The sequence below is a fragment of the Bos indicus genome, chromosome 16, assembly GCF_029378745.1.
Source record: "Bos indicus isolate NIAB-ARS_2022 breed Sahiwal x Tharparkar chromosome 16, NIAB-ARS_B.indTharparkar_mat_pri_1.0, whole genome shotgun sequence".
Taxonomy (NCBI): domain Eukaryota; kingdom Metazoa; phylum Chordata; class Mammalia; order Artiodactyla; family Bovidae; genus Bos; species Bos indicus.
Genome location: NC_091775.1, coordinates 67,972,158 through 67,989,899, shown reverse-complemented (window position 1 = coordinate 67,989,899; position 17,742 = coordinate 67,972,158). Strand labels below are relative to the sequence as shown.

General features: G+C 37.0%; 1 protein-coding gene across 4 annotated transcripts in view; it reads right to left on the bottom strand.

The window, feature by feature from the left end:
- HMCN1 (hemicentin 1) overlaps positions 1-17,742 on the bottom strand; it is a 538,929-nt gene that overhangs the window by 63,291 nt on the left and 457,896 nt on the right. For all 4 annotated transcript variants that reach the window (XM_019976773.2, XM_070768574.1, XM_070768576.1 and 1 more), the window contains 6 exons: positions 13,451-13,720; positions 10,442-10,632; positions 6,368-6,581; positions 4,334-4,468; positions 3,766-3,956; positions 2,185-2,266 (listed from right to left, as the gene is read on the bottom strand). In XM_019976773.2, the coding sequence (XP_019832332.2) occupies positions 2,185-2,266; positions 3,766-3,956; positions 4,334-4,468; positions 6,368-6,581; positions 10,442-10,632; positions 13,451-13,720 (1,083 nt within the window). The remainder of the gene's footprint in view (positions 1-2,184; positions 2,267-3,765; positions 3,957-4,333; positions 4,469-6,367; positions 6,582-10,441; positions 10,633-13,450; positions 13,721-17,742) is intronic.

Here is a 17,742-nt window from a genome sequence, read left to right as displayed (position 1 = left end):
TAAATTTATTTAACAATAAATCCCATATGTAAAAAAATTTAAAAAGGAAAAGAAAAAATTCCCTATGTACATCTTTCAGTCATACAATAATTTGTTAAATATGAGCATTTTATCTAAATGAAGACATTCCTTATGGTACTTTAATCTTAAACATTGTATTTTTTACTTTTTTATATCCCTCATTTATTACAATGAATTTATTGTCAGTATATGTAGATGAGCTAATCTAATGCAGTTTTTCTTAAACTTGGCCAGTGAATTACTCTTCCTGGGGAGATTAATTGTGAGATGCTCTACGTACATTCACCCAAGAAAGCCATGAAACCCTGCGGGGGGCGGGGGGCGGCGTTTCATGAGAATAACATTTTTGGGGGGGAAATTTAGAATATTATATCCTCCTCTAATTGAGTTAAATTCACATGTACATGCTAACATTTCTGGAAATATCTGCAGTAAAGAAAACTGGTGCACCTAAGCAGAGCTCGGCATATAGTAGGTACTCATATATACATATTTAATAAATGAAAACTTTGTTTAATCTATTTTTCTCAGAATTATTCAATCATGCCACTCTACTTTTCTCCTAATGATATCCATAAAGTTATTATTTGGTACATTTGTATTTTAATAAAACACTATCTTAGACACAAAAACAAGCTTATGAATAATATATTCTATTGTATATAATGTATATAATATTCTATTGTACAGATTAGAATTTTATCCTATTAGAATAACATTCACAATAGAATATTATTCTATTGAATATTATTCAGCCGCGAAAAGGAGGGAATCCTGCCATCTGTGACAACATGGAAGGCATTATGTTACGAGAAATACGCCAGACAAGAGGCAGATAGTTGCGTGCTGTTACTTACATGTAGAATCTTAAACAGTCAGGAACAGAGAACAGACTGGGGGTGGCCAGGGCTGAAGGGTGGGGATGTGGGCAGATACTGGTCAAAACATACAGACTTTCCATCATAAAAATGAGTAACTTTTTTTTTTTTTTAAATGAGTAACTTTTGAGAATCTAATGTACAGTATGATGACTCCAGTTAGTCACACTGTATTCTATACTTGCAACTTGCTGAGTAGATCTTAAATATTTTCACCAAAAATCCCACAAAAAACAAACCAAAAAAAAATAATGTGTGAGGTGATGAATATGTTAATTAACTTGATTGTGGTAATCATTTTACAGTGTATTCAATATATGTATATCAAATCATCACACTGTACACTTCACGTTTTTTCACCATGCCACATGGCATGTAGGATCTTAGTTTCCTGACTTGGTATTGAACCGGCACCCCCCACAGTAGAAGCGCAGGGTCTTAACCATTGGACCATCAGGGAAGTTCTATACTGTATGCTTTAAATATACATAGTTTTATTTGTCAATTATAGCTCACTAAGGCTGCAGGGGGGACCACTGTCTTCAATATCTATTAAATATCTATTCAGCATTTCAGAGAATATATAGAAATAGAGAAATATCTATTCAAGTTTTAGAGAATAGTAGTTTGGTAAACAGCTGTTAGTAAATGCTGGTCTACAGCATCTCTTAATTGTGAATAAAAAATGTAAATTCATTCCATTAAATACTGAGCCTATTCACAAAATAAACTGATTTCTCAGGTCAGCCCCTGAAGTGGTTCTGGGGACTGTCCACTGAGCTTGGAGTCTTTCATGCTTTTCAAATTACCAAAACCTATCTTCTGATTGTTTATACTGAGGACCTTCATCACAACCGTGCTCATCCTGCCAAGAACACACAGATACTTCACAACAGATTGACAGCAATTGATCCAGAGAACTCTTGAGTTCATTTACATTAGTCTTTAACACCTAGTTTTAAAGTGCCATAAAATGACATCTTTGTAAGCTCCTTACAAGACTGGTAGGGAGCTATAAAAAGGGTATTTGACTGAATATATTGCAAACAACAACAAAAGCTCTGATACCAAACCACTGCAAATTTGAACTGCATATGTTAGGTAAAATAGACAAAAATACCTGTGCAAAGTTGTATCAGTCTTCTGGTTGATAACAATTGCTGTATCAGCAGCAGCAAACTAAATTAGACTCTGAAAGCTACCATTATTGTATTTGCTAGAAAGTTAAATGAACAATTATATGGACATTTCTTCAATCAAGTGTTTAAGTAATTAAGCAGCTTACTCTGCAAAGTCAGACTCATGCTGCGTTCCACCACCCCAGCTTCGTTGGTAGCTACACATGTATAATCACCAGCATCTTCATTCTATGGAAATAAGCAGTGTTTTATAAAAATAGGAGCCTACTGAGCAGTGAAAAATCAGTTTTTTTTCACCATGAGCTTGTTTATGCAATTGTGTTTATGAAAAGGTATTTTAATAGAAATAGGAAAACTTACATATATTTAACCATACAAATAGATTAAAAAAAAATTCTTAGCTTAATTTTTTTCCTAAACAAACTAGGGAACTCTCAGGGAACAATAACAGGTAGAAACCAAAGCAGAAATACCATTTTTTATAATGATTTATCCAAAATTATCTTAGTAAAGAAAAATGCCAATATATTCTTATAGATATCTTAAAAAGCATTAAATATGCAGAATAAATGAACAAATATCTAGTTCTTTGTTACAGAGGTTATTAAAAACATTAATGTCAGCCTCTACTTTAGAAGCTTGAAATACAGGAAAGAAAGTGAAAAACTAATTTACTAGTGATGCAAATCACAGAACATAAGTGATAAATTTATACACATACGATATAGAAAAGAAGTATCACATGAATTTAGATTTAATATCTAATTAGAGATTTTGCTAAGGTCTTATGAACAGAGGAATTCTGGTCTTGTTAATAAAAAGAATAAATCAATTAGGGGGAACTGAATTGCAGGAAGTGGAAGAGGGTAGGAGAAGAGAGATGGATGTTGGTTTAGATAATTCAGTCAAAGTATCAATGCATGATCCAGATAGAAATTTCTCGTAGGAAACTGTAGATGGAACTTGAAAGAGTTTCAGGGTTGAAGGTATAGGGTTAGGAATCTGAAATTGTGTGGTGGAAAATCAGTATTAATATTAGAAGAGGTACCAAGGACTTCAAAAGTAGTTATGTTTGTATAGAGGTAAAGCAGGGAAAGCAGCAGTGAAGAAGCAGAGACTGATTAGTGTAGCCAGAGGTAGAAATCATCTCAAAATTGGAGGAACGATCAACAGCATCTAATGCTGAAATAAAACCAAGCTGAATAAAAGAAAGTGCTCCATTGGACAGTATGGTCTAATTATGATTTCAATGAATTCAGCAGTGGGTTAACAGATAACTCATCTTTAGTCAAGAATTTTTTAGATAAAATATCTCATTCCCTTGACCCTCAAATTAGAATAACTTAAAGTACTAATATTGCCTGAATTACTGAAGCTTTTGTAAAGCCTGATAAAACTGTTGACTTAGTGATGAAATCTACCTTGTATTTAAAATGGTTCTTGTAATTCTTCAAATTCCTCATTCTAAAACAGATTGGAGGAAGTTATCTATTGATGCTGAATAATTGGTCAATGATGGAGAACAAAGCAGCAAATTTTTTTATTGCTCGGACTCCTTTGGAGGGCTAAAAATCATCAATTTGAACTATCTTTTCAGTTTTTTAAAAGAACCCATTGATTCAGATTTTATGATTAAAATAGGAAAGCAGAGAAACTTCCCATGGCACCTATAGAGAGGTGTTGATTGCGACATTTAAAGTGTGTACTGACAATTCAGTGTGACTTACTACAGTGCCATAAATGGCCAAGGAGCCATTGCCAAGTTGCCGGATTCTGTGGCTAATTTCAATATCGATCCCCCTTCTGCTCCACTGGATGGTTGGGGCGGGATCTCCTTTCACCTCACAATTCAGGATTGCATTACCACCAAGTGGTTCAATCCAGTTAGAAGGGTAATCACCTTTGAAGACTGGAGGTTCTGGGAAATAACAAAAGATGAGTGTATATTAGCCTTTGTGATTCTAACCTATTTAAAAGATAATTTAGTGAAGAGGGGAAAAGCCACTTTTGAGCCCCATGAATCTTCCAGAATCAGCTGCTCATGCTAATCGACGAGAGAATTTTGTCCATTTCAATAATCTAAGTGGATGATTCCATCTGTGCCAAATGATCTCTTCACATACTGCTTACCTACTTTTCAGATGAACGTTCATAATTTTTTTTATATCTCATGAGTTTGCACATCTGTGAAATAAGATTAAGCTAATAAACTGGTTACATCATATTACTAGACAATAGGGATGCAAAATACAAACCATTCATCATAAATATTGAAAACAGAACACTTTCACCCACCTTTCACATAAACAAATCCGATTGCCTTCACAAAACCAACGCTGTTTTCGGCAGTGCACACATAAGTGCCTGAATCCTCTTTTGATATCCTTTCAATAACAAGTTCACTGTGTCCATTGACGCTGTCAAAGTGGGCTGAAGGAAACAAGGTAGAAAACAACAGAAATGCCTCTCAGTAACCTCAGAAAATAATCACGACAGCTCAGTATTTTGCAGGTTAGATTTATGAGTTGGTCAGCAATTCAACCAAAGAGATCTCATTATGACACTAGAGGAGAGAGCCCTTTCCAGAGATTTCTTCCTCTGAGCTATTTGCTATGTCTCTAGACACTTGTTTGAAGAGTGAAAAAGAGAATGAAAACAAACATCTTCTAAAATTATTTTCGATTACACCTTTCATCTCTTAGAGTTGCTGAAAGCTGGCTCGCACTCTCTCTAGGTTTCAAAAATCTTTCGTTCAGAAATATGACATTTTCCATTTCATTTCTTTCACCACCACTTTTCCTCCCAAACAATTTACATCAAGAACATGGAAACCTTTTCAGTTATAATTCAACTGACCTGGCAGCTCAGAAGGAAAGTCATGAACACCTACGCTAGTTAGGTAATAATGACAAAATTAAATTTGTAATAATTTGAACTTGCCCATAAGTGGTAATGATATAAATTACCAAAGGTAGTTTCAATACTTGGAATAGAGTATAAGATAAATATGCAAATCCTAAAACAATTGATACTAAATAAGATTCCGATTAGACCAATCAATATCTAATTACATTAAGTATGTTTACTTTGCAGGTTCTCTCCCATTCAAAGTATCTTTTTTTTTTTTAATATAATTGCTTTACAACGTTGTGTTAAGTTTTTGTTGTACAACAGAGTGAATCAGGTATATGTGAACATATATCTTCTCCCTCTTGGACCACCCCCACCCCCCCAGCCCCCAATCCCACCCATCTAGGTCATCACAGAGCAGGGGGTTGAGCTCCCTGTGCTATATAGCCGGTTCAAATTATCTTTTAAAGTTTTCATACTGCTGAATAGTAAATGGAAAATTAAGCTTTAAAAACGTAACTAAGTTAGTATTATATCTTCAGAAAACAGTAGTGATTAGGTTTTTTAGAGTTTATTTTTCTTTAGTGAAGTATGTTATACTATTACTGTTAAGGTGACACAGCTGATGAATTCTAGTTATTATAAAGCTTTATAACAGAAAACTCAAGCTTATTACTAACTTTCTAGCAAGGCATTTCTTAAATGCTAATAGTGTAGTACTTCAGAACTCAATTTTAGGAAGCAACAATTTCTTTTTACAAACAGTATCTTCGTGCTGGTGATAAAAGTCTAACAGAAACACATCTTCCCCATGATGCGTGGCTTTACCCGAACATGTAGTGCACACACAGATTGGAACTTGTTTACTTAATTGATCTACACTCTGATAGTAGATTAGAGAGGTTAATTCATACAATGAAAAATAGAGTTCTCTGTAAAATTAGGTGAATCTTCAGGGCTCTCACAGTCGTCTTAATCAATAAGGAAGGAGGTCCCAGGTAGCTCAGTGGTAAAGAATTCTCCTGCCAATGCTCGGGAATATCCCTGGAGGGGGAGATGGCAAGGCACTTCAGTATTCTTGCCTGGGAAATCCTACGGACAGAGAAGCCTGGCGGGCTGCAGTAGGTGGGGTCACAAAGATTCAGACACGACTGAGTGAGAACAGCAAAGAAGTCCAGGGGGATACGCTTGGGCATCTGTGTATATGACTTCTCAGGGGGAGGGGAATTAGTTTTAGGTTAAAAACCTACCTATATCCTTCAATATATGGTCCTGTGATCAACATGTCCTTTCTAAAGAATGAAAAGAACACCTATACTGGGCATAGGCTAAAATCCAGGCAAAAGTACACATTTTACAGAATTTAAAGCAATCAATTCATGCAACTTTTCAATCAATTCCCACAGTTAAAGAAAATGGAGATGAGTTTCAGTTCTCTATCAGTGTACTTATTCATTTCTTAAGAATTAAATTACCAACCTGGGATAATATTGTTATTGAACGTCCATGTTAACTTGGGCAATGGAATACCAGTTGCTTTACAGTTTAAACGGAGCTGTTCTCCCTTATTTAATGACACATCTCCAGGAAGTTCAGTAAAAGTGGGAAGAACATGAACAGTCAGGCTGATGGTGTGTGTGTCTTCACCTGCGGCATTGTTAGCAATGCAGGTATAGGTGCCAGAATCCTCCAGCTTAAAGAAAGAAAAGTCATTGTGCATAAAATTACACGATCTTACATCATATTACATATAATTCATAAAACTGCATAGCTTGGTCCCCAAAGGAGCACTCTAAAGATGATTTAAATTTCCATCTTTTAGTCTGAACCATCTGGCTAGTTTTTACAAAGCATAATTTACAATGTTTAAGAAATTCAAAGTCCATACCTTACAGAACTATAGCATTTTACAGTAATAAGATCTTAGAAGACTTTAGATTATACAGTTTTACTAAACATCAACCACTGTACTGCAATGTACAACTAAAGAGCAAATGTACTCCCAAAGGCTGTTAGAATCTTGATGGCATAGCTGGTTCCCTGGGTAATGTGGCACCAAGGACCATGAAAATGATCAAAGAAAACGGCAAGAGTCAGGGCAATTAGCTGCAATTCCAAGACTTCACTTGCTAAATCCAATAGCCAGCTCTTGGCAATCATTTTACTAGAAGTTGTAGCAGCATTTGACACAATTCCGGCTTCCTTCTTTTGAAAACCATGTCTTCAGTTGGCTTCCAGGACACCCCAATCCCCGAGTTTCCTTTCTGCCTCACTGACTGCTTTTCTTCCATCTCCTTTTGCTGGCTTCCCCTCCACATTAATGTGTCAGCGTAGGTGTATGAGAGGGCTCAGTCTCTGTTCCTCTTTTCTTCTCTGTCCACACTCAACTCGGTTTTAATGGCTTTAAATACCATCTACATGCTGCGATGAGTACCAGGATGTCCAGCCCAGGTGTTTCTTCCAAACTCCAATTGTATTGAACTTCTCATTCCAATGCTCTGCTCGGTTGCCTAGAAAACATCTCAAGCGCAGATCCAAAACCAAACTCCCCTCTTCCCTTTTTGGTCTATCTGCAGCCTTCACTCCATCTCAGTTGATGGCTATTTTGTTCTTCCAGCTGTTTGTGACTTTCAGACACTGGAGTGTTTGTTTATTCTTTTTCACACTATTTTCAGTCTAGCTAGGAAATCCTAGCTTCAAAGTATACACAAAATCCAACAACTTCTCACCCACCCCTTCTCAGCTAATGTTCTGCCTTGAGTCCTATAATCTCTCGTCTGCCTCCAGAGCATCTTCCCAACTGGTCTTTCGGCTTCTCTCCTTGCCCTTCTACCGTATATTCTCATCACAATAGTTGATGCAATGTGGCAAAAACATAACATAAAAGGCAGACAACATTGCTGCCCTGCTCAAAACCTGTAATGGATTCTGATTTTACTCAGAGTAAAATGCAAATTGTTACATGGGATTGCAGAGTCCAACACGACTGAGCAACTGAACAGCAATAAGGTATCACATGTATCTGGTCTTCATTTTTCTCTGACTTCTTTCTCTCTCTTCCTTCTTTGTTTTCACTGGTCTCCTGTTTCTCAAATACATCAGGCATGTTCCTACATTTTTTTTTTATTCTTTGCACCCACCTTCATTTCTTTGCCCCCCAAATCTGGGGTAGGGGATCCCAGTTTTCTGCCTCTCTCCCAGGCAGAGAAAACTGGGATGCTCCTCTCCCAGATATCTGCTTAGCTAATTCAGTTCCTTCAAATTTTGCTCAAAGTGTTTGCTTCCCAGAGGACATTTATTCTGACCATGCTATTTAAAAATATAACTTGTACTCTTCCAAATTCTGACACCTTTTACCTGTTCTTGTTTTATTTTTCATACCAGTTGTTTTCTTTTGAATTGTATACATTCTTTATTTTTATTTTTTACTATTTTATTATTATTCTTTTGAAATGAATGCATCATTTATTTTTGTTATTGACTATCTCCCTCCTTTAGGAATAAACTCCATGAAGGCAAGGATCTTTCGTTGCTTTGTTCAATGTATTTATTCCCAGTATCTAAATCTGTGCTGATCACAGAGAAGGTACTCAATACTCAATAAATATTTGTTAAATTAATGACTGAATGCTTCTGACTGTATTAAGGTCCATAGCGCAGACTTTTCCTTATTTTTTTAAAAAGAAGTTTAAGAATAGATTTTCTTTGCAATGAAGCACCAAGTAATTGATTGGCAATGCAGCATAAAAATTATAATCACTTACTATAGATACAATCTAACACTGGTAGGTTTCATAATGATTTTTTAAGGCCAAACAGAAATAAATCGTATTCCATGTAAAGGTCTCCTCACCCTGACACCACTTAGCTGCTCTTAAATTCCCAGATCTTAACATCTTAAGTTTAAAAATCAAAGATTTTACAGAAGTAAAGTTTTGGAAAATCCAGATTATACATATTATTCACAGATAGACTTATCATTTGTGTCTTTCATCTGATATTTATAAGGTACTATATTGTTGCTATTATAAAAAATTTATCTCAGTTGTCCCAATAAAAGTTTAAACTTTTCTCATTTAATTCCTTCAGGTCTGTAAGAGTGACTGAGAGGTCAAATTCAACATTCTTGAATCTGACAGTAGTCCCTACCAGAGACTGCATACCAGTTTAAACAAACAAATTTAACATTATTTTATCACTTTTAAGTTCACATTTTTAACTTTTAATAGGTCTGAAATTGGGATACAACTTAAAAATTGATGGTCTTCTCTAGTTTACTTGACTGGATTTTTTTTTTTTCTTTCTTTCTTAGCGGTACATAAAATAAAGATGCATCTTACAATTGATGGAAACTTAGATTTGAATAAATACAATTTCTTCTTGCACATAAGGTCAAGTTAGCCTATCCCTAGGGCTATTTATCTGGGAATCAAGGAGTCTAGCTAACAGCTGAAATTATACTATGAAGTGAATGTGATCAATTTTATCAATTTAACCTGTTTGAATTTAATTCTATGAAGATTTTATAATGAAATTTAGGTACTTCGAAGGGTAATGAAAAGGAATAATGAAAGTGTTAGTCACTCAGTCATGTCCGACTCTTTGCGGTCCCATGGACAGTAGCCCACCAGGCTCCTCTGTCCAAGGAATTCTCCGGGCAAGAATACTGGAGTGGGTACCCATTCCCTTCTCCATGGCATCTTCCTGACCCAGGGATAGAACCTGGGTCTCCTGCACTGCAGGCAGATTCTTTACCGTTTGTGCCACCAGGGAAGCCCAAAGACAGGCACAGAAGGTCTGAAAGTGATTCACGTTTTAATCATGTTTAATAGTTGGTACCAAGTGTTGATACACTGAAACCACATGATAATTTTTTAAAGTCATGTGGTATGCATAGGTACAGATTCTTCTTCAAATGGGCTAATATTGAAAAACAGATGCTTCCCATAACTACTGTTCTGCAGACTGGAGAAATACCACCTAAGAATATTCAAGATTCCCAGCTTGCACAGATCCCTAAGACTGAAAGTTATTTAAAAACCTGAAAAGAGAAAAAAAGCCTGCTTTTTGTGTTTGCTTAATAACATCACACATTCTTACACTTCTGCTCTTCAAACAATGTCTCATGCATTGTTACAAGCATGGAATAGAATAGAGGCTTAGAATTTTCCTGATAAACAAAGATTTTCACAAAAATAAAATAACTTTAGAAGAAAGTCATTTAAAAGTTCCCATGATGTGCTGAATACTATCCTTGGGGACATAAAATGAAATATATATAAAATTAATTTTTTGACCTGCATTTAGAAGGGTACTTTTCTTTCATTATTAAATAATACATGGGAATTCCCTGGTGCTTCAGTGGTTAGGACTTGGCTCTTTGGCTGCTGTGGAACAGTTTGACCCCTGGTTAGGGAACTTAGATCCCGCAAGCTGTGTGGCACAGACACAAACAAACAAAACAAAAAATACATTTTCAAGCTAAATCATTAAAAGTAAAATGGTGAATTAATAATCTGTCTCAATGTATCTCTTCATATTTATTAAACTTACCACAACATTTTCCAGTATAAGCTCTCCATAGGGTTCAACAGTGTATTTTCCTAACAAGTTAGCCAAAGGAACATTGTCTTTTTTCCAGTTAATTGCTGGTGTGGGGATTCCATCAGCCACGCATGGAAGAACGGCTTGTGAATTCTCATTGACCGTGTAATGTACTTCTGTACTTTGGATTCTAGGTGGTACTATAAAGAGTTTTTAAAAAGAAAGTCATTCAGGATGTTGAGTTCAATCATTATTCACACTGAAAAGGAACACACAATAGATTCCCTTGCGAGTAACTTGGTAGAAATACTAACAAAATATATCAAGTCATTTGTTTGTTACTCTGAAAGCAATCAATATTTTTGACACCAGCAAGAATTCTAAGGCATTTGTACATGTTGGATGTATTTACAATGAGCCTCGGAAAAAACAACACTGAACTGGTGAGAAATATTTAAATTTTATTCAACTTACTGACTTTCCCTTGAGTTTCTTGTGCTTATTGCCGTGAAATAAAACAAACAAGAGCAACTAAAGCCAAAACCACTTCGACAGTTGTATAATTGCTGGATTTGTATCACAGAGATACTGTGAGGACAAACTAATAAAACTCACTAATTTAAAACACTATAAAATACCTCATATTAAAGCTAAAGAAAAAATTTTATTGCAGTACTTCACATGTTACAACAAATGTAAGTAAAACTGGTGAAAACATTTAATTTAGTTTTTATACTATCACAGAGGAAGTGTTTTATAGTGATTTCATAATTCCATGCAAATACTGCTTATGCTTCAAATTTTTTGAAATGGAATTTAGGCAACACGGAAAGATCAACTGAATATTTCAGGGTACGAAGAAATACCTTAGAGGATTCAGAACTAAGATATTTACTTCTAACAGAAAAGTTTAAATATGTTAAGAATACTTGACTAAAAAGGGAAAAACATACTCTCCTCCCCAAACAGTAAATTTCAGAATTATTCAAATACATCAGTGAGAAATGGATCAACTTCTTCACAAATTTTTTAAAGTTACAGAACAAACTAGGTTTCAGCAAAAAAAGAAAAAAGATTATATGGATATGAAAACATTTAATTATATGCAAAAACAGGCTTCCCTGGTAGCTCAGCTGGTAAGAATCTGCCTGCAATGCAAGAGACCCTGGTTCAATTTCTGGGTCAGAAAGCTCCCCTAGAGAAGGGATAGGCTACCCACTCCAGAATTTTGGGGCTTCCCTGGTGGCTCAGATGGTAAAGAATCCACCTGCAATGCAGGAGTCCTGGGTTCGATCCCTGGGTTGGGAAGATCCCCTGGAGGAGGGCATGGCAACCCACTCCAGTACTCTTCCTGGAGAATCCCATGAACAGAGGAGCCTGGCAAGCTGCAGTCCATAGGGTTGCACAGAGTCAGACACAACTGAAGCCATGCACATATGGCTTTAACATGCACATATGCACACACACATACATAAATGATAGATAACATAAAAAAGCCTAAAACCTATTTTGTTGAATGGTATATCATAAATATCCAGTTTGTTTTCATTAACTTATGCTATATTTTCATTATCTCCTTTATCCTGGTTTCCCTGGAGTTGGTATTTCAACTTTGCTAACAGTTATAAAGTTGCAACACTAGTGCATTTACTTATCCTTTTTCAAAATGAAACTTTTAAGGCTGTGACCACTATACTTGATTTTAGTTTTGGGTACATACGATACATTTTAATGTGGTGTCCTTATTTTTATGATTTTCTAAATAATTTGAAAATAAAATCATATTCTTTGACCTACTTGTTAATCAGAATGATAATTTTTAATTTGCTTGGGGTTGGGGTTTTGGCATTAAAAATTCATTACACTTTTCAAGCTTTATTGCATCATGGGTGGGAATTGTGGCCTATACTTTTAAGTTATTATTAATGATTTCTTTGTTGTTTGCATGCATGCTCAGTTGTGTCTGACTCTTTGGCTCCAGGCTCCTCTGTCTGTGGGACTTTCCAGGCAAGAATACTGGAGTGGGTTGCCATTTCCTCCTCCAGGGGATCTTCCTGACCCAGGGATTGAACCCATGTCTCCTGTGGCTCTGAACTGCAGGCAGACTCTTCACCACTTAGCTACCTGGGAAGCCCCTTTGTTGTTTAGTATACAGTTACTTCTGGTAAATTTTCTATAAACATGTGAAAAAAGGAATATTATTTATTTGAAACCAAAAGACTAATATGTATTAATTAGTTCAATTACATTAACTGAAAGCAAGAAAAAAATTTTAGAAAATTCAAATACACCTGAAAGATAAAAAAACCACTTTCACAAATTTTTTTAAAAAGAAAAAACAGAAACTCGTTATTAAAATGAGAGATACTTCTGAAAATAGTAGTTGAAAACAGTTTAATTTACTTATTGTCTCTTACTACTGATATTAATGGTTAGTCTATCATTAGTCTTAAAATATACATTAATAACTAAAATATTTCAATGCTGATTTTTAGATATTTTATTAGTTGTCTGAATACAAAGGAAAAACAGGTGTTTTTTTTTTTTTTATATTACAAAAATATACCTGTAAATGTTTTGCTACTTTAATGAATCAAATAGATCTCCACTTCTCACTGGGTTCACATTACAGTTATTAGGTAGGTCATATGCTGGTTAGTTTTGGGCCAAGAGGACTTGCAATTTGAAAAGTAAAGCAGAAGAGCAACAAAACAAATGAACTCCTCACAAGTCAACTTATAGATCCCAATAGTCACCATATAAGGGTATTGGCAACAGATGAACTATCCTGGCTTTATTAATAAAATCACTCTCACACAGGTATGTGCACAAATAAACAGAGCCTACCAAAAGCATATCTGAAGGACAAGCGTACCTACACACCACATGCACACACCACACTCCACTCTAGTTTGCTGTTTTTCGTTGTTTTTATTTCCATCATATTTTCCCCTGGTGGTCTCTTCTCTCTGCCATGGTAAAGCAGTAAACTGAAATAACTTATGCTAAACAACCTACCATGGACGGTGAGCTTGGTGCTCGTGCTGCTTGATCCTGCCACGTTAGCTGCCATGCACGTGTACTGACCCGCGTCACCAGGCTGAGCAAATGCTATCTGCAGAGCACCGGAGCTGAGGATGCGCTGGCGGACTGACTCCACAATTACATGCCCATCTTTATGCCACATGATGTCAGGTGGTGGGAGGCCATCTGCCTTACAGGGTAGCATGATGGGCTTATCCACAACAGTGATGTATTCCTTAGGATGAGGGCTAATGACTGGAGGAACTAAAAGTTACAAAGTTTAAACATCATTTTAAAAGCCTGAATGTACTATTTATGCAATGTGGTCTTATTCTAGCAAAATGAAGTCACGTTGTTAAGAAACAAAGCCCTGATTTTACCATATCACCACCAAAGGGTTGCTACAGTTTGTTTTTGCTGGAAAAGAAGATTCATTGAATCTACTGCAGAAAATTATTCTCTACATAGTTAACAAATATAAACGACAATCAACCTTGAGATTTAAACATGTACTCATGAGGGATTGCATGTCCAGAAAACTAAGAATGTGTTGATAGGGGTATTTTCTTTAACATACATGTATTATGTGATTCATTCATCAGCTCCTTAAACTTTAAAAATAGATCTCTTCAAGGTTTGGAAATTATTCACCTGCTCAGACCCTTTTATTCATGCTTTTCCTGCAGTGCTTATGATCTCATATACTGGGACCATATTTAACAATGTATTATTTTAATGAATAAAGAAGTGGGATGTTGAAAAGAATTACAGTTAATCTTTGAACAGCACAGGGGGTAGGGATGATGACTCTCTGCACTACAGAAAATCCAAATTTAACTTATAATCGGCCTTCAGTATCCTTGGCCCCTCTGTATATGTGGTTTTATGTCTTTAGATTTAACCAACTTTGGCTTGTGCAGTAATGTAGTATTTACTACTGAATAAGTGGACCTGCATGGTTTGAATCGTATTGGTTAAGGATTGACTTTGTACAGACAAAACTCTTCCTACTTTTTCAGAAAACTGTGGACAGGCTTATGATAACAGTTTCTCTTCCTGGTGTTTACAGTAGTGATTACCACTCAGGCTCTTTTACTGAGCTTTAAAGACACATCACATAATTACGAGAGAACAATCAAACACAAGTGAGGAACAACCAATCATAAGCACAGGAGAAAGGAAGGTAAGGATGATACCCCCTCCCAATGTCAGTCAATCCAAGTCCCGATACACTGACAAGGTACAGAAAAAACTATGGTAAATTTACCTCTTTTAAACATGTGCAGGCCAAAAGAATAAAATCATCTGAAATGTCTGCCATGCATTTAAAATATTCCTTGTTACCACATGCTGTAAGAAACAAGGGGCCTCTGAGAACTCTACTGATCCAAGTTATGCCCTGTGGATAGCAAGTCCCGGAGACCTGGAAATATCTGCTGTGTCTCTAGAGGAGGCTGGGCAGAAACAGCCAACCAAGGGAGACCAAATTTTACGGTACACTAATAGTAATGAGTGGGCTTCCCCATTGGCTCCGTGGCAAAGAATCTGCCTGCAGTGCAGAAGACAAAAGAGATGCGAGTTTGATCCCTGGGTTGGGAAGATCCCTTGGAGGAGAAAATGGCAACCCACTCCAGTTTTCTTGCCTAGAAAATTTCATGGACAGAGGAGCCTGTTGGGCTACAGTCCATGGGGTCGCAGAGTCAGACATGACTGAGTGTGTATGCACACCCATGCGTGCATGCGCACACACACACACACATACACATAATTATAATGAGTAAATCAACAAGTTGTGAAAAATATGAATAACTTAAAATTATTCATATCAACCAAAGTTATCTGGTTGATTTTCTGCTTGCTATTACATACTGTTATCTGTTAGAGATTTTCTGTTGTTGTTGTTCCCATTGCATGGCATGTGGGATCCTAGTTCCCCAATCAGGGATCAAACCCATGCCTCTTGCATTGGAAGCACGGAATCTTAACCAGTGGACCACCAGGGAAGTCCCTACTTACTCTATCTGAAAAGAGAGAGTCTATTCAGAGTTTTTCATGCCTCTAGAGTATGCAGTTATCTCTGATTGCTTTTGGAATACTGAAATCCTATTAGTTGTTTTAATGTGTTTCTTTGTCCCATAATTGCTCATGTAATTTTAATCAACTAGTGAAAGAAAAAATCCTCACTAATTCTTTTATATGATCCCAGTGGATGAAGCACAAGCTGGAATCAAGACTGTGGGGGGAAATATCAATAACCTCAGATATGCAGATGACACTAAAGAGGAATTAAAGAACCTCTTGATGAAGGTGAAAGAAGAGAGTGAGAAAGCTGGCTTAAAACTCAACATTCAAAAAACGAAGATCATGGCATCTGGTCCCATCACTTCATAGCAAATAGGTGGGGAAACAGTGGAAACAGTGACAGACTTTATTTTCTTGGGCTCCAAAATCACTGCAGATGGTGACTGTAGCCATGAAATTAAAAGATGCTTGCTCCTTGGAAGAAAAGCTATGCCAAACCTAGACAGCATATTAAAAAGCAGAGACATTACTTTGCCTACAAAGGCCCATCTAGTCAAAGCTATGGTTTTTCTAGTAGTCATGTATGGCTATGAGAGTTGGACCATAAGAAGGCTGAGGGCTAAAGAATTGATGCTTTTGAACTGTGGTGTTAGAGAAGACTCTTGACAGTCCCTTGGATAGCAAGGAGATCCAACCAGTCAATCCTAAGGGAAATCAACCCTGAATATTCACTGGAAGGACTAAGGCTAAAGCTGAAGCTCCAACACTTTGGCCACATGATGGGAAGAGCTGCCTCACTGGAAAAGACCCTAATGCTGGGAAAGATTGAGGGCAGGAGGAGAAGGGGACGGCAGAGGATGAGATGGTTGAATAGTATCACGGACTCAAAGGACATGAGTTTGAGCACTCTGGGAGACTGTGAATAACATGAAACCCTAGCATGCTGCAGTCCATCTGGTCACAAAGAATTGGACACAGCTGAGCAACTGAACAACAATGTTGCCAAAACCAATGACTATTTCTTGGTCATCATCTTAACTGACTCTCCCTTGAGTTAAAAAAAAAAAAAAATCTGTCTACTCCTTCTTGAAACACTGTCCTTTCCTTGACTCCATCTAGTTTTCCTCTGTCATCTTTTCCCTCTCCTTTGTTTTTCTTTTTAGCATTCTGTTTTTCAGACCTCTTTAACAATGCAGAGTCCTGGGCTCTTTTCTATCCAAATAGTCATCCAGTCTTGTGGACTGAAAAATCCTAATTACTTCCAAATTTGTATCTTAGACTGTACTTCTCCCTTGAGTCCTGAATTCATAAATAATCAATGCTTTTTGACATCTCTGCTAGGATTTCTAACAGTTTCCCACATCTAACATGATCAGCCAACAAAGGTCTGTCTAGTCAAGGCTATGGTTTTTCCAGTGGTCATGTATGGATGTGAGAGTTGGACTGTAAAGAAAGCTGAGCACTGAAGAATTGATGCTTCTGAAGTGTGGTGTTGGAGAAGATTCTTGAGAGTCCCTTGGACTGCAAGGAGATCCAACCAGTCCATCCTAAAGGAGATCAGTCCTGGGTGTTCATTGGAACACTGATGCTGAAGCTGAAACTCCAGTACTTTGGCCACCTCATGCAAAGAGGTGACTCATTGGAAAAGACTCTGATGCTGGGAGGGATTGGGGGCAGGAGAAGGGGATGACAGAGGATGAGATGGCTGGATGGCATCATGGACTCGATGGACATGAGTTTGGGTGAGCTCCGGGAGTTGGTGATGGACAGGGAGGCCTGGTGTGCTGCGATTCATGGGGTTGCAAAGAGTTCGACACAACTAGGTGACTGAACTGAACTGAACTGAACATGATCAGAAATCGTGTTTTCCTTCCTCCAAAACTAGTTCCTCTCCTTGAACCCCCCATAGCACTATCTCCACTCAAGCCCAAAGCCCAGGAAACATCATGAACTCTTCTCTTTTCCTAACCTCCCAATCTGATTAATCAGCGATCCTGGCTAGTATATCTCCTCCAAAATTCTTGAATCCACCCCTTTTTTTTCATTTACCCCTGTGACTCCCAGAAATACTCCCACCCCCAGCCAGACCATACTGCATGATGCCTAGAGCAGTGGTCCTCAACATTTTTGGCACCAGGAACTAGTTTCATGGAAGACAAGTTTTCCATGGACTGAGGAGGGGGACTGGTTTTGGGATGATTCAATACATTACATTTATTGTGCACTATATTTATGTTATTATTACATCAGTTTCGCCTCCAAAC